Source organism: Natator depressus, chromosome 4, assembly GCF_965152275.1.
Source record: "Natator depressus isolate rNatDep1 chromosome 4, rNatDep2.hap1, whole genome shotgun sequence".
Classification (NCBI taxonomy): domain Eukaryota; kingdom Metazoa; phylum Chordata; order Testudines; family Cheloniidae; genus Natator; species Natator depressus.
Genome location: NC_134237.1, coordinates 89,889,850 through 89,900,645, shown reverse-complemented (window position 1 = coordinate 89,900,645; position 10,796 = coordinate 89,889,850). Strand labels below are relative to the sequence as shown.

Below are 10,796 nucleotides of genomic sequence, written 5' to 3'. Positions count from 1 at the left end.
GACGGTGAGGGCGCCGGCCTCCAGCAGCCTGCTTGCGCCGCCGCCCGCCCAGTGCAGGCCCTCCGCGCACGCCGCGTCCACGAACACCACGGCCCGCTTGGCCTTGGCCAACACCTGCTCCCAGGCCTGGCGGCAGGCGGCGAGCACGACGGCGGCGGGGCAGCCGGACATGCTGGGGCGAGGGGCGCGCGCGCGGCGGAGGGCAGCCCAGTCCCCGCGGAGCGAGCCAGGCCCTGGAAGAGCCGCGGCGGGACAGGTACTGTCGGGGCGGCTGTGACAGGCACAACACAGCACACGTGCCCGGGGAGGAGGGGCTGGCCGCAGGAATGTGACGCACCAAACCAGCGAAGGGCGCTGATTGGCTGCTTGAAGGCGGGGGGGGGCGATGCGATGTGATGCGCCGGTTCCGGCGTCGTGGTCCTGTCTCGAGCTCGTCTGGGTGGCGGTGGCCGCGGCTGGGGCCGCGAGCGCGCTCGGGAGGAAGCCGAGGCGGGTGTGTGCTTTGGGACGGAGCTCCCGCCGTGACTTTGCTTCGAGCCCCGAGCAGCTTAAGGGGGCCCTATATGGCTTTTTATTGTGTGCTGTGTGTGTGGAGCCCCCCCTCCATATTAATGTTTATGGGCCCCAATGGGATAGCAAAAATAACAGGAGGACTTGTGGCACCTTGGAGACTAACACATTTATTAGAGCATAAGCTTTCCTGAGCTACAGCCCACTTCAGCGGATACATAGCATGGAACATATAGTAAGAAGATATACTGCCTGTGCGCACGTTTTCAGTCCTCTGTAGGGTTCACATTTTGAAGCGTTTCTGTACAACACGAAGGGGAAGAGAGTTTTTTAAAAAAACATGGCATGCACGTGTAATCACAGGACTCCAAGAGCTGCTGCTTTGTGACTTGGACGACCTTAACCCTGCCAACATAACCCTGTAGCCTAGCCACAGTCAACAGCTTGGGGGTATGTCTACACTGGAGCTGGTAGGTGCAATTTGCAGCTCCCTAGACATATTGGCACTAGCTGTAATTGAGTTAATGTGCTAAACAGAGGTGTAGCCTCAGCAGTGCTGCCTGAGTACTTGGGGTGGCTAGCGACTCACAGCTACACTTCTCTTTTTAGTGCACTAGCTTAATAAGAGCTAGCACAGGTATGTCTACTCAAACTGGAAATTACACCTTCCAGCTCCAGTGCAGGCATACCCTAAATAGTGTGACACTTGTGATAAAAGGCAGAATAAGATATAATGATGTGCAGGGGCTTCAGCTAGATGGTCAAGCTAGTTCATTCTGGTCTAAGCATCTGAGTCCCCCGTTCATCCCCTTCTGTCATGGGCACAGTGTGACCTTGTTGCCAAGAAGGCTAATGGCATATTGGGCTGCATTAGTAGGAGTATTGCCAGCAGATTGAGGGAAATGATTATTCCCCTCTATTTGGCACTGGTGAGGCCGCACCTGGAGTATTGCATCCAGTTTTGGGGCCCCGCTACAGAAGGGATGTGGACAAATTGGAGAGAGTCCAGTGAAGAGCAACAAAAATTATTAGGGGGCTGGGGCACATGACTTACGAGGAGAGGCTGAGGGAACTGGGTTTATTTAGTCTGCAGAAGAGAAGAGTGAGGGGAGATTTGATAGCTGATTTCAACTACCTGAAAGGGGGTTCCAAAGAGGATGGAGCTAGGCTGTTCTCAGTGGTAGCAGATGACAGAACAAGGAGTGATGGTCTCAAGTGGCAGTGGGGAAGGTCTAGGTTGGACATTAGGAAAAACGATTTCACTAGGAGAGTGGTGAAGCACTGGATTTGGTTACCTCGGGAGATGGTGGAATCTCCATCCTTCAAGGATTTTAAAGCCCTGACTTGACAAAGCCCTGGCTGGGATGATTTAGTTGGACTAGATGACCTCCTGAGGTCTCTTTCAACCCTAAACTTCTATGATTCTATGGGGAGAATAGGATTGCATACATTACCCTCTACATGCTCATAATATTTGCAGCTGTCTTGCCATCAAGTTTGGTTACTGTGTGTGTTGTGTTTTGAAATTTAGTTTTGATAGCTGATTGTCCTGCGGTTAGGTGAGTTAGCAGGGCTCTTTGAAGGGCTCTAGCAGGGAACTCTGTAGTCTGAGCAGTGCAGTTTTTGTTTTAATAGGCCAGTGATTAGGAGAATGAGTGAGAGAGTTTGAGTCACCCATTCCAACTGTGTGTGGGGCCCAGACTTTAAAAAGCACGCAGATGCCCAGTTGCTGGTAAGATGAAAGCAGCTGAAAGACTCAGCCTTGGTCTACACCTAAAACTTAGGTTGACATAGCTGTGTCACTCATGGGGATAAAAAATTCACAACCCTGAGAGATGTGGTTAAGTCAACCTAAGCCGCAGTGTAGACACTGCTAAGTCAATGGAAGAATTCTTCCATTGACCTAGTTACTGCCTCTCGAGGGGGGGACTTACTGCATCAACAGAAGGGATTTTTCTGTCCACACAGATAATCCATCTTTCCAAGAGGTGGTAGCTAGGTCTATGGAAGAATTGTGTCAACTGGGCTGCATCTACACTGGGGATTAGGGTGACCTAACTACAGTGCTCAGGACATGAAATTTTTGAGAGCTCTGAGCAACCAATGTAGCCAGTTCAATATAATTTTTAAGTATAGATCAGGCCTTAGGACAGTGGTCCCCAAGTTTTCATGACACGCCCCTGTTTATCCCTGTCCGCATCCTCCCCCCAAGCTGGGGCCAGGAGTGGGGTCGCAGCACTGGGATGCAGGGGAGAGGGACATGGGCAGGGGTAAGGGGGCTGAGACTGAGGCCACAGCTGGGGGTAGGGCCAGGAACAGAGCCCCAGCCAAGGCCAGGAGCCGGGGCCCTTGTCCCGGAGGTGGGGCCCCAGGTCTAAGGCTGGGAGCAGAGCCCTGGGCGCGGGGCTGGCAGCCAGGGCTGGGAACAGACCCCTGGGGCCAGCAGCTGGGGCCAGGAGCGGAGCCCTGGAGTGGAGCTGTGTGGTGCTTCCTCCATGCCCCCCCCAAACAGTCCTCCCTGCCCCTCTAGTGGGGTGCACCCCACAGTTTGGGGATCTCTGTCTTAGGGAGTTAACCAATGGAGTTCACCAGTGGAGGAAGGCAGAGACAGGATTTTGAATTTCTTTAATTTGAGGTACCCTACAAGGAAGACCTGACAATGGGAGGGAAATGACATGACAACATCACTGCTAACTATATCTGTGCGCCACCCTTCTCTGCTCCCATCAGCCAGGCATCCTGACCCTGGAGGCTTCCGCCCTGGTCTTGACTTGCTGGGAATGTGGCCTTCATGTCTCTGTCAATGAAAATTAGACAGGGAGAACCACCTTCTGTGAGAGGTGTTTGTTGGTGGAGTCCCTCAGGAAACTGGTAACAGAGCAGCAGGATGAAAACTTCCCTTTGTCTGTTGTTGTTGTTGTTGTTCAGGGAAGAGGAAAACAGGGCAGCAGTTATGCTCTGAGAAGCTGAAGGCCAGGTATGAAAATCATCAGAATCATACCTAGAAATTGCTTATTTGGAAACCCAGATATGTAAGTAGATCAGAAAATGTGTAGGAAGATGCGATTAGGTTTATTTTGTTTATTTCTTATGGCTTGTGGACTCCTCTGTGCTAACCCAAATGCTTTTGTTTTGCTTGTAACCTTTAAGCTGGACCTCAAGAAGCTTATTCTTGATATTTAATTTTTGTAAGTGGGTATTTAAAATCTAGCAAAAGTCTAAGTTCCAGATGTATTTTCTTTCTTTTTGTTTTTAATAAAATTTACCTTTTTTAAGAACAGGATTGGATTTTTGGTATCCTAAGAGGTTTGTGCATATGTTGTTTAATTAGCTGTTGGCAACAGATGATTTCATTTGTTTTCTTTCTCAGCTCTTCCCTGGAAGGGGGGGGTGAAAGGGCTTGAGGGTACCCCACAGGAAGGAATTCCCAAGTGCTCCTTCCTGGGTTCTCAAAATGCGGGGAGGTTTGCACTTGGTTGGTGGCAGCATCTGCCCATCCAAGGTCAGAGAGAAGCTGTGTCCTTGGGAGTTTAATACCAGCCTGGAGTGGCCAGTATTAATTTTTAGAATCCTTGCGAGCCCCCACCTTCTGCACTCAAAGTCCCAGAGTAGGGAATCATCCCTGACAGAGCCCCTTGAGTTGAATAGAGCCTCTACATGAATCTTGTCACTTACCAGAAGCTGAATAAATAGAGGTATTCGGAGTTGCATAGGAAACTGACTTGGGGGTCCTGCTGTACCAACTGTGGCCCGTCGGTGCTGGGAACTACTGGAGTGGGGAAGACCAGCTCTGCCCTTGGGGTTGAGGAGCTGGCATTTCCTGGCCCCAGTTCCGCCTGAGTCTGTGCTGAACACATCAAGGCAAGATGGCCAGGTTACCCACAATACAAGCACAAACCTAACACCAGATGTCAATGTTTCTTTGAGTCACAGAATCAAACTAGAAAAGGAGTACTTGTGGCACCTTAGAGACTAACCAATTTATTTGAGCATGAGCTTTCGTGAGCTACAGCTCACTTCATCGGATGCAAACTAGTTGGCTTGCAAGAGCTCAAATGCCAGGGAAGACCCGTACAGATGGGGTATTGTGGACAGGGTGGCTGGCAATCGCCAGAGAATCAAGGTATGCTTGCAGAGCTGCTCCTTGAGGGGTTATTTGATTTTGATGTACAAGTGGATCAGCTCGTTCAAACTGGGCAGAGGCTCCACCCATGTGAGCTCATCCTTTATAATCTTGTTAACCCCAGGCAGAACTAGTGGTGCTCTGCCATCTCACTCCACCCAGTGTCAGAAGCCAAACAATGAAATTCAGTGGTGTATTTGGTGAAGGGCCCTGCCATAAGGCTTGAAGGATTGTCTTGGTCACCTGTGCATTGTTGGGGTCATCAAAGATAATGCATATGGCTTGAATGAATTTGTCTAATTGTTACAAGAGCAGGCTGGACTGTTCCAGGACAAAGCTTAAGATGAGCCCCACATTGGCTTGTTCTGGGGGGAATGATCTAAGGCATAGTAAGGACAGGAGCCAACATTGGTTCAAGAACCCCGAAACTTGTCCTGATCGCCATCAAATTAATCAAGCAGTGCAATCTTCAGCTCTGGGAGGGGTGGGGGCAGAGTTCAGATAAGCCAGCAGAACAACCTGCACCTGCAGAGCCACATTCTGTGATTGCAGAATGGTTAATTGCACCCACAGATTCTGGACAGTGTCCACCAGTCCTGATGGGACCTTGCTCTGAAGACCCCTGTCCTTAATTTTTTGAGGCTGCTCAATCTGTCAGGCAACTGGGATGAGGGCGATCTAGCCTAGTGGTCAGAGCAGGCATCAGGCCTAGTGGTTGGAACAGGCACTGGGAAGCATGGATTAGAATCAGAACCAGAGTCAGTAGTTGGAAGCTGAAGTCAAGGGTCAAACCAGAGGAACTAGAGCAAGCAGGTTGTAGGCAAGGAGGGTGTCACAGTCTGGGATGCAATCCAGACCAGTGAGGAGTTGTGTCACCATTAGCTCCATAATCATGGGTGCCTCACAATGCTTTGCTGTTGTAGCTGCCAACCTTTGCCACTGACAACCAGCCTATGAGCATGCAGGTCACACCCTGATTGTCTGTGTACTAGACAGCCCTGGTTCAGCCGATCTGACCCCTGTGATCTGTGTACAGCCCCACAACACTACTCTGGCTTCTACCAGCCTTAGTTACTCCTAGCAGGATGACCCCAACACACTCCCAGTCCCAGATTTTCCCCAAACTACGTGCTCTGCGCTGTCCAGCCCTCTCCTGGTCAGTTGAGAGAAATAATATGATTTATTTGCTCCTTTAAAGACACAAAAACACATCACAGCACATTAACTTAACTGGGAGTGAATACACCCTTTCTTTTAAACACAGAACTGAGTTGATTTACAGTAAAATAAAACACATTTATTAACAATAGGACATAGGTTAAGTGATGGTAAGTAACAGGAATAAGAAAGGGTTACAAGCAAACAAAAGTGAAAACATGCATCTAAAAGTCTAAAACTTAATCTAGCAAGACACAGGCTTTGTTCAAGGTAGTTCTTCTTACCAGTCATTCTTTTTCCTAGCCATGGCTGACTTTCCCTCATGGAGAACCTTCCACAAAAGTACAAGGTGCAGGCTTCCCTTGTCTTCTTAGGTGAAAGATTTTTACCTAAGCAGGTTTCTCACCTGTATTCAGTTCCAGAGACTTCAACCTCCCTTTGGTTGAAGGACCCATCTTTCTCAGCTTGCAAGAGCTCTGGCCTCTTGTTTGTTTAATGCAGGGGTTGGCAACTTGTGGTTCCGGAGCTGCATGTGGTTCTTTGCCGGCAAGGGGACAACCAGCCGTTTTTTGAGGGGTTGTGAGGTGCAGGCTCTGGCCAGGAGGTGCTTACCACAGGCGGCTCCCAGCCAGTGGCACAGCAGGGCTCCAGCAGGCTGCCTGCCTGCCATGGACCCACGCCACTCCCAGAAGCGGCTGGCTGCTGGCACGTCTCTGTGCGCCCCTTGGGAGTAGAGGGGCAGCAGGTCGCCGTGTGCTGCCTGCCCCTGCAACACCGCCCCCTCAGCTCCCATTGGCTGTGAGGATGGTGCTGGGGGTGGGGGCAGTGTGCGGAGCCGCCGCCCCCCCCCCACACGGGGCGCACAGAAATGTGCCAGCAGCCAACCGCTTCCGGGAGCAGCGTGGGGCCAGGGCAGGCAGGCAGTCTTCCTGAGCCCTGCTGGCTGGGAGCCTCCTGTGGTAAGCGCCTTCCAGCCAGAGCCTGCACCTTGCACCCCCTCCTGCACTCCAACCCCCTGCCCCAGGTCAGAACCCCCTCCTGCACCCAAACTCCCTCCCAGACCCCGCACCCTCTCCTGCACCCCAATCCCCTGCCCCAGCCCAGAGCCGCCTCCTGTTTATATTCAAATTCAATTGGCTTATTACCAAGGCAACTGTTGTCTACCAATAAAACTCTTGGAATTTCTTGTGAAAAGGAAGTGGATGTACTCTGTCTTTATTAGTATGTTCCAATGTCCAACAGTTTGAAAAAGTCTAAAGTCAGAAATAAAATAGATCAGATAAATACCTTCAATCAAAAAAATGACAACCGAAAAGAGAAAGATAGAAGATGAACATCGAGAATTTCAAAATGATTGGAGTGAGTCTTCCGCTTTTATATATTCAGCCGGACTCCCGTTGTGCCTCATTTGCAACGAGAAACTATCCAACAATAAGAAATCAAACCTAGAAAGACATTTTGAAAAGAAACATTGGAGATTTGCTGAAACCTATCCAGCCGGTGATGCGAGGAAAAAAGCAGTAGAGGAGCTCCAACGCAAAGCAGAGCAAACAAGATGTACGTTTGCTAAATTGATGAAGGTGCCAAGTGGAACTGCTACTGCTGGTTTCGTGGCAGCTCAAGAAATCGTCAAACGAGGGAAGCCATTCACAGATGGAGAATATGTGAAAGAATGTTTCATTAAAGCATCTAAGTACCTCTTCGGCGATTTTAAAACAAAGATGAAATCATTAAGAAAATTAGAGAAATGCCATTATCTGCAAGACTTTAAAGGACAGAACTATTACAATGGGCACAGACGTAACCAGCCAGGAGGTTAGTGACATTAGATCAGCACCAGGTTTTTCTATTGCCTGCGATGAGACATGTGATGTGGATGACATCACTCAGGTTGCCTTACTCGGCAGATACATTAATGATCAAGGTCTTCAGGAAGAGTTGATCACGTTATTGCCATTGAAAGCACAAACTCAGGGTGAAGATATTGCATCTGCTGTCACTGCATGTCTGAAACAAAAAGATATTGACATCAACAGAATAATTTCTATTGCTACAGATGGAGCACCGAGCATGAAGGGAGCACACAAAGGTTTTGTTTCTTTACTTAAAATAAGTATGGAGCATGATGTAATTTCATTTCACTGCGTAATCCACCAGGAGGTGCTGTGTGCACAAACCTTTCCGGAGGAAATCTCAAAAGTAATGGAAATGGTCATGCAGATTGTTAACAAAATAATGGCAAGTGCTCTCAATCATTCGTATTTTTGCGAGATTCTTCAAGAAGTTAACAGCCAATATTCTGATCTTCTCATGTATAACAAGGTAAGATGGCTTTCCAGAGGTGCAGTCCTGGTGAGGTTTGCATCATGTCTTGAAGAAATTAGGGGGTTCCTCCGAGAAAAGAGCCTTAAATATGTGGCGCTAACAGATCCTCACTGGCTGCAGAAATTCAGTTTCTTGGTGGATTTAACTTCTCATTTAAATGTGTTGAATCGGAAGCTACAGGGAAAAGGAAATACTGCAATTTCGCTTTTGGAAGAAGTTCTTTCATTTAAATGAAAGCTGTCTTTGTAAAGGACATTGAGACGGGCATGTTAGTGCATTTCCCAACACTGAAGCAATACAAACAAACAAATGACTGTGACATTGACATTAGGTTCCTTGCAGAAACAGTCATCAGAATGCAAGCTGCATTTGTTGTTCGATTTCAAGAGTACAGAAGGGAAAAGGCCACTTTGTCATTTCTGTTGAAACTGCTTGAAGCTGACACTTCTGCATTGAATTTTTCAGCATTTGCGGGAATCGATTGAGCGCAATTTGAACTTGAATTAACGGACTTGCAAGACAAGGATTTATGGAATTCAAAATTGAAAGATCTTGTCATTGAACTTGAAAATCTGGAAAGGCAGAAATCCACCCTGGGGCTACAACACAAATGGTGTGAAATGGATGACCTTAAATGGCAAGACCAGATTATATTCCATGTTTGGAATTGTCCACCGGATACGTACAGTCAGCTGAAGAAATACACATTTGGGCTTCTCTCAATCTTCGGTTCAACGTACTTCTGTGAACAAGTGTTTTCCAACATGAATTTCATCAAAAACAAACTGAAGAGCCAACTGCAAGATGTTAGTCTTGAGTCCTGCTTGAAAATGAAAATCACAGCATATTCTCTGAACATTGAGCAACTCTCTAAAGCTATCCAACAGCAGAAGTCGCATTAAAGGTATTGGTCATTAGTAATAACTTTATGATTTTCAATTATTATTAGTTGATAAATTCTAACTCTACAAGTAGCTTTGCATGTGATGTGGCTTTCTAAATATTTTGGTCAAAGACAAAAACAAAAAAGTGTCTCTTCTTCTTTGAAAGGTCACCGACCCGTGGTCTAGTGAGAGATGCCAAAGATGGCTTCTTTTCTTGCTGATATCTCCTAAAGTTCAATGAACTTGTTTCAGTGGCAGGATGACTTCGTGCTGTTCTTCCCTTTCTGTAGGCTTCCCATCTCCTGTATGATTTCTATGTAAATGGGGCTTCCCTTGCTTGATTCCATCATGCTTAATTTATATAGGAGTCCGGTAGAGAGCTGTGACGTTCACTCTTGTCTGGGCAGACCGTAGAGCCCTAATATCAATAAGAATCTATAATTCCTTACATAGTGTTAATACATACTTTTTCACAATGATATTAATCACCAGTGTGTCACTAGCTTTCAGAAAGACCTCACTCTATACACTTTTATAATACAGTTGATTCAGTTGCTTACCACTTGAGGTTCAGCCCCCCCTGTCTTTATAGACCACTAAAACTTTGAAATGGATTCTTTGAAAAATGAAACCCAGACCAACCTTCTCTCCCTGGCTAGGTGTAGATGCCATGCTGTCTTCTCTTCTTGTTAGCATGAGGTTTGCCTCCACCCCTGATTAACCTGATGGGTCTCTTTACTGCTTATATGTAAAGTGAGGTAAACACACATTCCTTTGTTTAGTATAGATTTGTTTAACAATTCCCCTGACATACCTGGTTTGAACATATCTTAGTTATCATTCCAGCATATATCCATTACTCTTAATACCCACCACGTACATCCATGATGGAAGATTATTAATGATCAATGAGTTATTAGTTTTCAAATGATACCTCACAAGGCCTATTTTGTACAAAGATTATTACAATAGTGTGTAAGGTGTGAATACGGGGTGCTTAATGTCACAGGGGTCTAAGGGTGGGGGCAGGACAGAGGCAAGGCTGGGTACAAGGCAGAAACAACAGGGACAAGGTAATACAGAAGCAATCACAGTGGTAGGCATGAGCATTGTGTAGCCATTGAGATACTATTGCTACTGGTCCCTCCATCCAATCTGCTGCAGGCCGCCTGTACTGATAAGGCTGCCTGGAAACTAGCTCTGCTGCAGGCCCTGGTTCCTGACATTTACCATTAAGGTCCCAAGACTGCAAACACAACACATGCGAGTATTCCTATTGGAATGTAAGTAGGTCTAAGGGAGTCACAATGACTTTAAGGTAGCCTAAATTGGTAAACTTAGGCCTTGTCTACACTGGCAAGTTCTTGTGCAGTAAAGCAGCTTTCTGCGCTGTAACTCCCGAGGTGTACACACTGCCAAGCCACTTAGTGCGCAGAAACTGCGCAGTTGTAGCACTCTAAAAAAAACACCCTAACGAGAGGTTTAGAGCTTTCTGCACTGGGGCTACAGTGCTGCGGTGCCAGTGTAGACACCGTGGTGATTACAGCACTGTGACTGGCTCCCAGGAGGTGTCCCACAATGCCTGTTATCACCTCTCTGGTCATCGGTTTGAACTCTACTGCCCTGCCCTCAGGTGACCAACCGTCATCCCCACCCCAGACATTCCTTTGCAAATTTGAAAGTCCCCTTCCTGTTTCCTTGGTGATGCGTGCAGTGGTCTCAGCGCATCTTTCCAGGTGGCCATGCCTGCTCCATGCACTAGGCGATCCCCCACTTGGATCAATGCTGAGCTGCTA

The 10,796-nt window shown here is 47.7% G+C and overlaps 1 protein-coding gene across 1 annotated transcript in view; it reads right to left on the bottom strand.

Annotated features, from left to right (window-relative positions):
- The window catches only part of SCFD2 (sec1 family domain containing 2), a 301,712-nt gene extending 301,541 nt beyond the window's left edge, over window positions 1–171 (bottom strand). Inside the window, exon 1 of the mRNA XM_074951411.1 lies at window positions 1–171. This exon is cut by the window's left edge and continues 664 nt beyond it. Within this exon, the coding sequence (XP_074807512.1) occupies window positions 1–171 (171 nt within the window).
- Between the last annotated feature and the right edge of the window lie 10,625 nt (window positions 172–10,796).